Here is a 15258-nt window from a genome sequence, read left to right on the forward strand (position 1 = left end):
AAATGCCAGAAGAAAAATGTGAATCTGACATAGAGAAGTTAGGTATTCCTCTTTTTTTCCAATTTTATATCAAAATTTGATATACAATTTGATTTGAAAGGCAAATTTAAAATCAAATAAATTAAATTTTTAAGACTGTTTTAAAAATTAGATTTAAATTTGATACTGTTAATTTTTATTTTCCATAATGAGACTCAAAGTCATTTAAATAAGAGTAACAAGTGCTCAGCGAAAAGCTAGAAATAGAGCCATGTCTCAAGTGGTAGAGCACCAGCTTTAAACGAAAAGATAAAGAGGAGGGCTGGGAAGGTGGCTCAGTGGTAGAGCGTTTGCCCTGCATGCCTGAGGCCCTGGGTTCGATTCCTCAGCACCACATAAGCAAAAAGAAAAAAGCTAGAAGTGGCGCTGTGGCTCAAGTGGTAGAGCGCTAGCCTTGAGCTGAAGAGCTGAGGAACAGCGCCCAGGCCCAGAGTTCAGGCCCCACAACTGGACCCAAAAAAAAAAAAGATAAAGAGGAGCACCCAGCCTCTAAGTTCAAGTTCCAGCACACACACAAATATACACAAAAGAGAGTAACAAATGCTTACTTGTTGCTAAATGTATACAAATTACAAGATGATTCTTATCTTTGATAAGACAGAAAAAAACAATTCATATTTTCCATTTCTGTATACTCTTAGAGGTGAAAAATAGGTTACATTTTACTGTGAGTCAGCCCTTCTTTTCAGATATAAACACTCAACCCATTTATTATTTTCATTTAATGTTATTCATCTTAGTTGTATACTGAATTTTTATTCTTCATATTAAATTTCTAGTTGTTTTAGAAATTGTACAACAATTATAGGAAAGAACGACCTTTTCTCCCCCTTCCTATCTTAAGTGATCAGAGCCTTGAATTCAACTGACAAATAAGCACACTAACAGGAGAAAAGGAAGGCATACAAATTTAATTAATATTTTGAATTTTATGTACACAGAGCACACAATTGAAAATCCCAAAGCAGCCAGTGCACACATATACTGTCTTAACAAAGGGCAACAAATTGTATAGTGCCTACCAAATCTAAAAAGTGACAAGGGCTGTTTCAGTAAGTTTGCTCAGAGGGAAAGAGGAACGTCACCGCTTCATCATTCTTTTTTTTTTTTTTGCCAGTCCTGGGGCTTGAACTCAGGGCCTGGACACTGTCCCTGAACTTCTTCTGCTCTAATACTCTACCACTTGAACCACAGCACCATTTAAGCTTTTTCTATGTATGTGGTACCGAGGAATTGAGACCAGGGCCTCACGCATGCTAGGCAAACACTCTACCACTAAGCCACATTCCCAGCCCACCCCTTCCATCATTCTCCCCCATCTTGGCTCTTGGATCAACCAAAGTTCATGTTCACACAACTCAAAAAGTGCTTTGAAACATATTCTTTTTTGTGTGTGTGTGTGTCCGGTCGTGGGGCCTGAACTCTGGGCCTGGGCGCTGTCCCTCAGCTCTTCAGCTCAAGGCTAGCACTCTACCACTTGAGCTACAGTGCCACTTCCGGCTTTTTTCTTTTTTGCTTATGTGGTACTGAGGAATCGAACCCAGGGCCTCAGGCATGCAAGGCAAGCGCTCTACCACTAAGCCACCTTCCTAGCCCCTTGAAACATATTCTTAAAATACTATACTAAAAAGTGTACTTTTAAAGATTTCTTTTTCTATTTTTGATTTTATGCCAGTTCAAGAGCATGAACTCACTGTTGCATTGTTAGTGAGCTTCATTGCTCATGGATGGTGCTCTACCACTTGAGCCATACCACTAGTATGGCTTTTTGCTGGTTAATTGGAGATAAGAGTCTTGTAGATTTTTCTGCCCAGATTGGCTTCAAACCATGAGTCTCCAGATCAAAGCCTTCTGAGTACCTAGGATTATGGGTATGAGTCACCAGTGCCCACTTGGAGGTTTCTCTTGTATGACTAATGGTCCAAATTTAATCCATCATCTTGCCCAAGTCTATCTGATCATAGCTCACATAGGAAAGTTAAGGGAGCATCTAAGACAGATGAATATGTTTTATTGGTGAGGCAGCCATTCAACTTATTAAGTTATTAACACTAAGAACCATAACATTGTGGTTAATTGTGTTTGAAGTTATTGAATGACATTAGTTCTTTGTAAATTTCAATTTGGGGAACTTCCTGGAACAATAAGAATGTTTAATGGATGATAAGATGTGATAAGAACATTATGTACATTGTTCATGTTACTAAGCATAAGATGTGTGTTTTGCTTTATATAGACTTCCACAAGAAAAGAATTTGGATGTTAAACTTGCCCCTTTTTTCTTAAAGATTATAATGCATGTATTTACTTACTTGTATCTCTTTCAAACTTTAGGAATTCTTCGATCACGTGAAGAAGCTCTGGGATGACGAGGGGGTGAAGGCATGCTTTGAGAGATCCAATGAATACCAGCTGATCGACTGTGCACAATAGTAAGTAGATCCCCCAATGAAGAAAGCTGGAAGTGGAGGTATGGCTCAAGCAGTTGAGTGCCAGTCTTGAGCAAAAAGCTAAGCCAGAGTGCAAGGTCCTAAGTTCAAGCCCCAGTACTGGCGCAAAAAAAAAAAAGGAAAAAAAAGAACATAGTTGCATTCACAACCCTGAAGCTAATGTTTCCCTTGATTATAAAAGTCTGTATGTTGAGTGAGGAATGTGGCTTAGTGGTAGAGTATACTTGCCTAGTATTCATGAAGCCCTGGGTTCGATTCCTCAGTACCTCATCAACAGAAAAGGCCAGAAGTGGTACTGTGGCTCAAGTGGTAGAGCGTTAGCCCTTAGCATAGAGAGACTCAGGAACAGTACCCAGGCCCTGAGTTCAAGTCCCAGAACTGGCAAAAATAAATAAATGAAAGTCTATAAATAAAATGTGTTCAGTAGGCAGACAAATAGAAATCCATTAGGAAGCAGTGTTTCTGGGAGGAACCAGAAAGGGGTTCACTCACTTTGTCATTACTGTGGTTTTTCAACTCTATTTATCTTTTTTCCTTTCTATGTGAAGTTACAGGCATAATTGTAAGTTATCATGTAAATAAACATTCATTGTTACATTTTAATTTTAAAACAGGGAATGCTCAAATTAAGTTTTCAAATAATACCAACATTTATGATCAAGAGCAGGCCTTGATTTAAAGTAATATGGTCATCTTATACTCATTAAAAGGCTGAGGGAGGACCTGGGAGCTGGTAACTCATGCCTGAACCCCTAAGTACTCAGGAGGCTGAGAACAGAGGATCACAATTCAAAGCCAGCCCAGGCAGGAAGGGCTGTGACTCTAATCTCAATTAGCCACCCCAAAGCCAGAAGTGGAGGTATGATTGAAGTGGTAGAGCACCAGCTTTGAGTGAAAAATCTCAGAGACAGTAGAAGTATACACTAAAGAAGCATATTGAGCCAGGCACCGGTGGCTCACACCTGTAATCCTAGCTACTCAGGAGGCTGAGATCTGAAGATCGGGGTTCAAAGCCAGCCTGGGCAGGAAAGACTGTGAGACTCATCTTCAATAAACCATCAGAAAACTGGAAGTGGCTCTGTGGCTCAAGTGGTAGAGCACTAGCCTTGAGCTGAAGAGCAGACAGACAGTGCCCTGACCCAGAGTTCAAGCCCCACGACCGACCAAAAAAAAAAAGAACCATATTGAGCAACTGTACCTTCTAGCACAATTTAGAGTCAGACTAAAACCTATACACATTTGCACTGGAAATTGATGTCTTGTGATCTTTTTTTTTTTTTTTTTTTTTGGTCCGGTCGTGAGGCCTGAACTCTGGGCCTGGGCGCTGTCCCTCAACTCTTCAGCTCAAGGCTAGCGCTCTACCACTTGAGCCACAGTGCCACTCCCCGCTTTTTTCTTTTTGCTTATGTGGTGCTGAGGAATCGAACCCAGGGCCTCAGACATGCAAGGAAGGTACTCTACCACTCTACCCAGCCCCCTGTCTTGTGATCTTTTATGAATGTTTCTTGAACAAAGACCAACCTTGGGTATGCCACAGTGACACTCAAAATGCCATTGTAAATTTGTCTTATTTTAAACAAAAATAAATAAGTAATAGACAATTTGGTGTTGCAGCAACATAGTGATATAATTTATTATTTCATTTAACACAAGATATGTAAAAACAATATGAGTTTCACAATAGATAGATGAGGATCCACATACCAGCCTCTCTACTCAATCACTTTGTGAGAGGCTGGGCAAATTATTTCAATGGGAAGAGCAACATCATTTGGTCTTATACAGCTGTTCTGGGACCAATAGGTAGATACCCAAGTCCTCAAAGTAGTGCTACCTCTTTCATATATGTTACCAGTACAGAAACTGAGGCCCACAGAGGTAAGTTGAGGGGCCCTGGGCTGACAGGTGCTCCGCAACAAACAGAAGACCACAGAAAGAATGCCAGCACCAGTAGTTCACACCTATAATCATAGCTACTCAGGAGACTGAGACCTGAGGATTGTGGTTCAAAGCCAACATAGGCAGGAAAGTCCATGAGACTCCTATCTCCAACTAACAAACAAAAAGCTGGAAGTGAAACTGTACTTTTAAGTAGTAGAGTGCCTACCTAGGAAGCATGAGGCCAAGTTCAACCCCCCAGTGTCACTGAAAGAAAAGGCAACAGAAAGATACCTGCTTCTTTCACTTCTGTCCTATCAAATTACAGAAAGCAGGGAATTAAAAAATAGCCTCGTAAACAAAGCCTGGGGCCTTTGAAAGAGATTCCTTTTTTAGTGTTGTTAGGAGTAAAACATTTTAAACTAAAGCCTCTATCCCTCTGAACTGAAGCTTCCGGCATTCAGGGGCACAGGAAGCAGCCTTGCCCTCCCCTCATGATCCTGATTGTACATATTTATCCTTCTTCATACACAGGATCCTGTTGGGCCAATAATATTTCTCTTGATAACTTTCTTGTATGTGCTCTGTATTCTGGAATTGATGTGTAAGCCATAGAAAAATATCAAATCCAAAACAGTTCATGTTAGCTAGATAAATGCTTAACTTGAAATCAGTTGATGTAGCAGAGCAATGTGAAAGCACCAGAATCTCACTAGTATACTATTTTCAGTATTTGTGGGCTGCTTAGAGAGATTTCAGAAACCAAAAATAAGATGCTAGAACAATATAAGCCATGCCAATTGCCCATGGTTGTCACTTCATAAAATAAAGAATATGCACATAAATCAGCAGTGGACAGACCTCAGGGCAGCCTCAGTTCTCGATCCTCATTTTTGTGCAGTCCATTGGCCTTTCAGCTCCCCAGGAAGTGTGTCTTTTCTGTCTTTGCCACTCTGTTTCTAGAAAGATGTTCTTTCAGGAAATTGGTGCTCAGTGAGTGCTGCTTGAAAGAAAGACATGTCAGTGACAAGGATGTGTACTGATAACTGAATGCATTATTGGGAAGCTTCATATCTGTGTGATATCAGGCTGTACTTATACAGACCAAATGATAGAGCCTTCCACACACCTGAGCTACATGTAGATAGACACCAATGTTAATATATAACAGCCTATTGCTGGGGCTGTGTTAAACAAAACCACATGAGATTAAGCTACGCAAGAAAAATGATGCAATAAAGAGACATGATAGGGCTGGGCATAGTGATGCATGATTATAATCCCAATTACTTGAGAAGCAGAGGCAGCAGCAGAGGTATGAAAACCGTACTAAAAGCCAAAGGATCTTGGATAAAGTGGTAGAACACCTGCCTAGCAAGCAAGGCCCTAAGTTCAAACTCCAGTACTGCCAGAAAATGAAGATAAAAATGCCTGTGTGGGACTCCCTAGCCCTAACATGCTGTGGCTTGCTCTTCTTTCCCTGTGCAGGAACCCTGCATAGTTTTCTTCTCTCCTCATCTAAATTGCACCAAGAAACAATCTTCTTGTGTCTTGGGTTGACTCTGAGTCACTACACTGCCATCCTCTACAGTATCACATTTTGAGCTTGGAGCTAGGGGTTCATACCTATAGTCACAGCTACACAGGAGGCTGCAATCTGAGGATTGCAGTTCAAAGCCAGCCCTGGCAGGAAAGTCTACAAGACTTTTATATCCATCTACTCACAAAAAAAAGCCAAAAATGGAGCTGTTGTTCAAGTAGTAGAATTCTAGCCTTAAGCCAAAAAAACTAAGGCACAGTGAGCAGGCCCTGAGTTCAAACCCAGTATTGGCCCAAAAAAAAATCTGAACCTTGAAAATCTGTGGTGCTTACTAAAAAGGTAAGGATACTGGAGTCTAAGAAACCCATCATTTCTGGGACAGAGCTTCTGGGACTTTTTAGAGAATGGGATTTTCTCAGTGATGCTGAGATTCTCTTAGGGCCTCAGGAGGCTGCACTGCCAGTTGAAATCCCAGGAGAACCTGGCAGTTTGTAAGAGATTCAACCTATGGTCCCCAGCTCTTCACTCTTGCATAAAACACACACACACACACACACACACACACACACACATACACACACGAGAATTTGCAGGCATGTGCCCATAGCAACCTTACCCATGGCAGCCTAAATGGGAACAACTGAATGCCCATCAACTAAAGAATGGCCAGAACATGAGACAATTGTGTGGTGGTCTGTATTCAGCTGTAAAGGGCAGTGAACGTATATATGCATACTATATCCTAGGTGAGGGAAACCAATACATAGTGGCACAAATGAATGATTCTGCTTCTAGGAAAATGACCACAAAAGGCAAATGCACAGAGATAGAGGGAGATTCTTGTTTACAACGGCTGGGAAGAGGAAAAAACAGAGACTACCAGTGGGGAGATGTATCTCTTTGGGGAAATGGTGTCATCTGAAATCTGACAGTGGTGATGGTTACACACCTTATGAATATGCTAAATCATTGAATCATGTATTCCAAAATAGTCACATTTATGTTGTATGTATATGCTATATGAATTACGCTTTCGTTTTTAAAAGAAAGGTGAAAGGAGAAGACTGTGGGACAGGAGAAGCGCAAAGAACATAAGTGATCAGGCATGTGCCATGGGCATGGTCAACCCTGTGTGAGGACTTAGAGGAAAACTTAGTTAGAGGTCCTCTTTCTGGCATAGACTAAGGTCTTCAGTGTTTGTGAGGTTTCATTCTCAAGTAGCCAACATGCACAACCCACCCCCCCTCTGCAAGCCTGCAACTGGGTACAGAGGGACCTCCAAAACCACAGAACACAGGAGGTACATGGGTGTTAAGGGCTGTTAACAGTCACACCTGCTGGCCTGCAAGGATTAGAATCTTCATAAGGCTACTTCAAGAAAAGGAAGATTTTTGCTAGGAGCCAGTAGCTTGCACCTGTAATCCTAGCAACTCAGGAGGCTGAGATCTGTGGATCACAATTCAAAGCCAGCCTAGGCAGCAAAGTCCATGGGACTCATCACCAATTAGCCAGCAAAAAGCCCAAAATAGCACCGTGGCCCAAGTGGTAAAGAGTGCCAGCCTTGAGGAAAAATGCTAAGGAACAGTGCCAAGCCCCAGTACTGGAATAAGAAAAAAAGGAGGGAAGGAAGGAAGAAAGAAAGGAGGGAGGGAGGGAGGGAAAGGAAAGGAAATTTTTCTGAAGCTTTCCAGAAGCTAGTGTTAAGCCAGAGGAAATTTGGGCAATGTCCTAGGCCTCCGCTCTCTGGGTACCTCAACTTCCTTCCCATCTACTCACCTGCCCTTGTCCCTGCCACTTCTGCAGACCAGATTTTAGGTGGATTGTGGAGATCGGCAATGTTCAGCCTAAGCCACCTCACATTAACCTCATCCCTCCCACCTGCCCCTGGCCTGCCACTGCTCCCCCCAACTCTGACTCACTCAGTGGCTGCTTCTGTGTCTATGAACAGAGACTGGCCAGTTTGTCATGCCCCACCCCAGGACAACATAGTTAAAGAAATGCACATATAATCCCCATAACTGAGTTTGAAATACTACTGGGCTCTCCATAAATATGAGTTCCTTAGAAGCACCAAGCAAGCTATGCAGATTACCAGAGATTCTGCTTGATACCCAGCTTCCCAGTTCCCACTGTGAAAATTAAAACACCATCCTCTCCTGAATTATGCCCCCAAAATGCATTTCCTCTAAGTCCTAATAATAAGTGATTATGTAGCCATGGAAACCGCTATTTTAAGAGGAAAGAGAAATCAGAGAAAATTGGATCTTTAGAATAGTTGTATAAAATCCAACTTTGCTTAATGTAACTTGAAAATGGCACAGCTTTTAGAGTATGTGTCTCTGTGCTTTGTACCAACACATAAGCTCATTTAGGAGAGCCTCCATTTGAATAATTGACTTGTGAATACTGCCACAAAGAATATCCTAGAAAAAAAAAGAAAGAAGTCAGGTGGTTCTTATGTAGTCTCAGAATTGTCTTTTGTCACTTATCAGTTCTCCCAGCTACATTCCCTCAGTTCCCTCATGGAGTTGGTCAAGTCTGATATACTCAGCTAGCAAGGCAAACTGGAAATTACTGGCACTGGTAAAATTTTACCTTCAAGGATGATATCCCAGCGGCTCGTTCCTATAATCCTAACTACTCAGGAGGCTGCAATCTGAGGATCATGGTTTGAGCCAACCCAGGTAAGAAAGTCTGAGATGCTTATCTCCAATTAGTCATCAAAAGGCCAGAAATGGAGCTGTGGCTCAAGTGGTAAAATGCCAGTCTTGAGAAGAAAAAAAAAATTTAAGAAACAGTGCCCAGCCCCATAGTTGAAGAACTAGTGCCATACCACTACCAAAACAAAATGATATTCTACAGGTTGCTTTAAAATAAAAGAATACTAGTGAATTTGTTAAATATAACAACTCAGACATACATGCATATTCTTCTTAACTCCCATCCTGACCTTTCTTTCTAGAAATTTTATTCTCAGATATGTTTTTAGATCTGAAAATTTGCTTGCCTCTGGGCAGGAAATTTTTTTCTGTTTTTTTTTTTTTTGCTATGAAATGTAAAAGTAGGGGCAGGGATAGGCAAGTAGAGTAGATCCTCAGCACTCCCGTCTTCTCCATACCCACTTCCATCCCTACTCCAGCCTTACTTATCCCACACCTGTTTGTAAATCCCTGCTCCAGGGCCTCCAAAAGAAATTCTTGAGGCGGCTCACCAAACATTTTTGTAGGAAATGTTTTCAGCTGTGTCAGAACAAGCCAGGCACTCGGGGCTTGGGCCTGTAATCCCATATCTGAAGATCACAGCTGAAAGCCAGCTTGTGCAGGAAAGCCCATGGGGCTCTTTTCTCCAATTAACAACCAAAAGCCAGAAGTGGGGGTGTTGCTCAAGTAGTAAAGTGAAAAGGCTAAGGGATAATTCCCAGGCCCTAAATTCAAGCCCCAGTATCAGCACCGGAAAAAAAAAAAAAACCTCATACCAGTTTTCAGACTATAGCATCAGAATTAAATGTCACTCATAGCAAACACTAAGAGAGTAGTAATTTATTAGAACAAATACTTCAAATCAAAGTAATGTTTTATGATTATAACTTTATTTTAGACATTCACATCTGCTACCTTTGATTATTGTAAGTAAGCCATAGATGTTTCTGTCCATTTGGATGGAAACAAAATTTATTGGTCAGATTTATTGGTCAGGATGAGAGATGGAGCTTCCACCGGATTCAGCATCCAGTTTCTTCCTGCTGGGGAAAGGGCTATGTAGAAATATTCTGGCATGTGTAGAGGAGGACTTGCAAATGGTAGCACATGTGATTTTTTTAAGTTTGCCTTATAATCACTTGAAGCATTTTAAGTTAAATTATGTGGAAATGGGGGAAATAATCAGAAACAGTCTTCTCGTTGAATTCCTAACACCTCTTCCCAGTCCTTAACAAAAATGTGAAGTCTGATAAGTACTACATTTATATGTATGTTCCTATGAAGACAGGACAGTTGCCCCACTAGAAGAGCACAGGCCCTACTCTGATCTCCAGCTCACCTGGTGTTGGAGCCAGTAGCCATGCATACTCTGTGCCTCCTGAGGGCGCACTCAGGTGGCTGTAAACCAGTGGTCCTCTGTAGGAGTGTATCATCTACAAAGGAAATGGCAGGACAGGTGCTGGTCCCTCACACCTGTAGTCCTAGCTTCTCAAGAGGCAGAGATCTGAGGAACATGACTCAAAGCCAGCTCAGACAGCAAAGTCAATGAGACTCTCATCTCCAGTTAACCAGTAAAAAGTCAGAAGTGGAGCTCTGGCTCAAGTAGTAGAGCATCAACCCTGAAAAAGAACTAAGGGACAGTGCTCAGGCTCTGAGTTCAAGCCACCTCCCCAGTTTAAAAAAAAAAAAAAAAGGAATGTGCAGGGCTGGAGTGTACTTAGTGGTAGAGTGGCCCCTTGGGTTCTAATTCTAGCACCAAAAAGAAAGAGAGAAAAAAAAGAAGGAAGGAAGGAAGGAAGGAGGGAAGGGGCAAGCTAGATCTTCCTTCCAAGCAACCGGGCATTTGAAGAAAATTGAGCTGTGCATGATATATAGATGGGAGTTTGAGTTGCACAGCTGCAGAACGTTTCTAACAATTCAATAAATGTACAATTAATATGTGTTTCATATAGGCTGAATGGTAGTGTTTGCCTAATATTCACAAGGACTGGGTTCCAACCCCAGCACCACCAAAAAAAAAAGAAAAAAGAAAAGAAAAGAAAGATATTTGTGTTTGTTTTTTTGTTGTTTTGTTTGTTTGTTTTTGGTCTCGTGGGGCTTGAACTCTGGGCTTGGGTGCTGTCCCTCAGCTCTTCAGCTGAAGGCGAGCACTCTACCACTTGATCCACAGCCGCACTTCCAGTTTTCTAGTGGTTTATTACAGATAAAATTCTCACAGACTTTCCTGCCCAGGCTGGCTTTGAACCATGATCCTCAGATCTCAGCCTCCTGAGTAGCTAGGATTACAGCATGAGCCACCAGGCCCCAGCTTGTGTTTTCTTAAATGTAAAGTTTACATCAAAATAAAAAGTTGTAAACACATTGATTTCTAGGTAAATGATTTTGGTGCTGAAATATGTAAGAGGAAGTATGCTTCTGACTAAACGTAACTTTGCAATGTATTAAACATAAAGTGTGATTTTTTTTCATTACTTAAAAAAAAATCAATCCACCAGATGATTTGGTGTGTGTTGGAACGCTCAGCTACTCAGGAGCTGAGGCAAGAGTATCACTTGAGCTCAGGAGTTCAAGATCAACCTGGTCAACATAGTAAGACTCAGTTTCAAAATAAAAGGAGGCAAACTAAAATGATAATGGCAAGATCTAGATAGTGACAATTTAACTAGTCACCATAAAAATCATTTCACGTTTGTTTAATGTTTGAATTTTTTCATACTAAAATGTAAGGGGAAAAAAACGTGTATCTGTGTGATCAGAAGTCTGCAGAAAAACAAGCTACAGAGTAGCAAAGTCTTATAAATTACTGGTGTCCCTCAAATTTCAATATGGCAGGGTGAAGCTCAGGGCCAGAGGGCTTGCTTGGCATTCACAAGGCCTTGGATTTGGCTGCCAGTACTGAAAACAAAAAGCCAGTACAGAGTATAATAAATTTGACTATGTGAGGAATTTTGTTACAGTTCTTTTAAGTGTTTTTTTCTGACTCCTTTGAGGGAACCAAAGAAACACAAATGAAAGCTACTAGGTACTTGAATTAACCAAGTATATACTTTAAAAGTCATTTAGAAGGTGTGTCCTGTATTTCTTAGCTCTTTATTGAAACTGGCGATACAGGCTATTCTATGCACAGACATGAGTTAACAGATTAATCCTCACAGTAACTCAGTTAAATTTATTGTAGCTATTTTTCAGAGGAGGAAATTAACCCATGTATGATTATACAAGACTACACAAAACCTAACTAGTAATTGATTCATCCAGAATTTCAGATTTTCAACCTAAAAATCATGAGAGATGATTCCTAGTTAAAAATTCAATAAGCTCCAGGAAATGAAAACGAGATTTTTTTTTCTTTTCTTTTCTTTTGCTGTTTTTGTTTTCATTCCTTTTTGCTCTGCATGTTCATTTATATGTCTTTGGAAGTGTAAGGGGAGGCGCTGAAATGAAGGGTTAAAGGGTGAACAAATGCAGCAGTGCACTCACTGGACACTAATGTTGAAAATAAACTATGTAATATGTAGGTGGGGTGGGAGAAAAAAACTGGGAGAGAGTGAGAGAAGCGGTGAGATTGTCCAAAAAGAAATGAACTCATTACCTGACTTACGTAACTGTAACCCCTCTGTACATCACCTTTGTAATAACAATCAAAAATTCAACAAGCATTCAGAAAGCATCAGATGAAGCCAGGTCTGCCAGGGCTAAACCACAAAGATAAAAGAGGTATGGCTCCCGAATCTACACAAGCTTCTTTCATTTCCACCCAATCCCTATCTTGAATATGAAAGAAAGCCAAGATAGCTGATTTTAAAAAAAAATAGCTTGGAGCCAGGCAGTGGTGGCTCATACCTATAGTTCTAACTACTCAGAAAACTGAGATCTGAGAACTGTGGTTCAAAGCCAGAGCAGGCAGGAAAGTCAATGAAATTCTTTATCTCCAATTAACCACCAAAAAGCCAGAAGTGGAGCTGTGGTAAAGCACTAGCCTTGAGCAGAAAAGCATGGGGACAGTGCCCAGGCTCCCTGAGTTCAAGCACAGGACTGATACCAAAATAATAATAATTATTATTATTATACAATGTTGCATTGTAACATCTCCATGCATGTATACAATGTGTCAGTCACTCCTCCTGACTTCCCTATCCATTCCTGGCTTCCCAAATCATCTTCAACAGGTTCCATTGTTATATTTCATACATGCAAAACAAAGCACTTCTACCATATTCATCCTCTTTTCCTACCCCATTTGCCCTTCCCCCTCCCATGGGACCCATCACCCTCAGTAAAGTCTGCCCCATTTTTCTACCATTCATTTTCCATTTTTTAGTATGTATTAATTGTACCAAGAGGCTCCACCATGGTGTTTCAGACATTCATATTTTAAATTTTGCTCAGAAGAACCATCTCTACTTCTTTCTCCCTCAACTCTAATGTTCAGTGATCAACATGTATATACACATACACACATACACCCAAATACATACATATACATATGAGCATATCCAGGAATAAGCTAGCATCCACATATGAGCAAACACATGCACTATTTGACTTTCTAAGCTTGGTTTATCTCACTCTAAACAATGTTCCCCAATTATACAAGATAGCTGATGTTTTAATAGAGGCCCTCATGGTTCAAGAAAGTGAAAAGTCAGCTCACAGGATAAAGACAATACTTGTTAATTGTGTATCTGATTAAGACTTTATATCTAGTGATGAAGTGCATCTGTAATTTGAGCTACATAGGAGACAAGGTAGGAAGATCTCTGTCCAGCCTAACTGGGCAAAAATGAAAGACCCTATTAGAAAAAAATAACTAAAGCAAATAGGCTGGGGAGGCCAGGGTGGAAGAGCATGGCTCCAGTGACAGACAGTGCATGCCTAGCAAGCCCAAAGCCCTGCGTTCAAACCCCACTCCACAAAATAGAAGTAGTGAAAACATTTCTCAGTAGAATCTAAAATATTCACTCTATAATACCAGGTTTCATCAGTGTGCTGACAGCAACAATACAGACATGAAAGTATCCGTAAATGATCTATAAAATTTTTCCTGTATATATACTTATTTTTTCACTCCCGTACCCATTTGAAAAATAAAGGAGCCAGGTGCAGTAGCTTGTGTCTATATTCTCAGCTACTGGAGAGGCGGAGATTAGGAGGATGGTTATTCAAGGTAAGATTGGGCAAAAAGTTAGAACCTTCCTGCCTCAACCAATTAAAAAAAAACTGAGTGTGATGGTGTTCTCCTGTTCATCCCAGTTACACAGGAGGCATAAATAGGAACATTGCTATTAAGGCCTACTCAAGCATAAACGTGAGGGCTGGGAAGGTGGCTCAGTGGTAGAGTGCTTGCTTTGCATGCATGAGGCCTTGGGTTCGATTCCTCAGCACCACATAAGCAGAAAAAGCCAGAAGTGGCACTATGGCTCAAGTGGTAGGCGCCATGACCGGCCAAAAAAAAAACAAACAAAAACAAAAAAATCAAGCATAAATGTGAGACCCTACTTGAAAAATAACTACAATATAAAGTGCTGAAGACATGGCTCAAGAATACCTTCCTTGAGCAAGCATGAGGCCTTGAGTACAAGCCCTACTACCACTAAGAAGAGAAAGAGAGAAAAAGAAAAGAAAGAGAAAAAGCAAATGCAGTTTCCAGGTCATATTGAGCAAGAAAAATGGAAAGTCAGAAAGTCAAATATTTTATGTTTAGCTCATTTATGGAACCTAGATTCAAAATGATATGATAATGATGATAACAATGACAACGTATATGAATGGGAAAGGTGTAAAAGAAAGGAAATTGTTGGGTGAATAGGATCAAAGTATGCTTTGCATATACTCAGAAGCACAAGTACAAACAGTATAATGGAACCTACAAAACCACTGTTCATAAAGAGAAGGAAAAAGTAGAGTAGAAATACTAAGAGGAAAAGCTTGCTCAAAGTACACAACACACATGTCTGAAAACATCACAGTGAAATCTCCTCATATGGAAATGGAGACATGGCTCAAATGGTAGGGTAACAGCCATAAGCAAGAAAGCTGAGAGAGCTCATGAGTTCAAGCGCTGGTATCAGTACACACACACACACACACACACACACACACCACCACCACCACCACCCCCACCACCACCACCCCACCACACAAATTCCCCTTATTAGTTTGTTAACTCAAAAAAAAAATTTAAAATAAATTCTGCAGTTACTCAGAGCTTCTTTCTCCTCTCTTCCACATGCTTCTCCCAGGTAGCATTCTTCCCTGTAAAGATCTGGGAGACATAGGAGGGAACTATGGGGAATTGTTGAGAAGTTAAGCTGAGACGATCTAGTCCTGACTGCAGAGAAGAAGCAGCCCTAGCAGGCTTCCAATGAGCAAAAGCCACACTGACTACACTCTGGCCTCCTTCTTCACTTTAGTTCTTGTAAATGACTTTGAGGAACTGGTGAAGTTTTGTACTGGGATAGCTGCAATTCAGTTAGCTTTTCACTCTTTTAACCTCTAAACTACTACTTAAAAAAATACACATCTTCTTGAAAATATGACTTACTATTTAATTTTGGTTTTCATGGGTTAATCTTAAGTAGGATTTTTTTTTCCAGTCTTGCACATGCCAGGCAGGCTCTGCACCACCCAGATACATCCCCATCCCTGGCTA

The 15258-nt window shown here is 40.8% G+C and overlaps 1 protein-coding gene across 2 annotated transcripts in view; it reads left to right on the forward strand.

The window, feature by feature from the left end:
* The window catches only part of Gnal (G protein subunit alpha L), a 147866-nt gene that overhangs the window by 92697 nt on the left and 39911 nt on the right, over window positions 1–15258 (forward strand). For both annotated transcript variants that reach the window (XM_042683658.1, XM_042683659.1), the window contains exon 5: window positions 2374–2471. In XM_042683658.1, coding sequence (XP_042539592.1) covers window positions 2374–2471 — 98 coding nt within the window. The remainder of the gene's footprint in view (window positions 1–2373; window positions 2472–15258) is intronic.

Source organism: Dipodomys spectabilis, unplaced genomic scaffold, assembly GCF_019054845.1.
Source record: "Dipodomys spectabilis isolate Male_0828 unplaced genomic scaffold, ASM1905484v1 ptg000083l, whole genome shotgun sequence".
NCBI lineage: Eukaryota > Metazoa > Chordata > Mammalia > Rodentia > Heteromyidae > Dipodomys > Dipodomys spectabilis.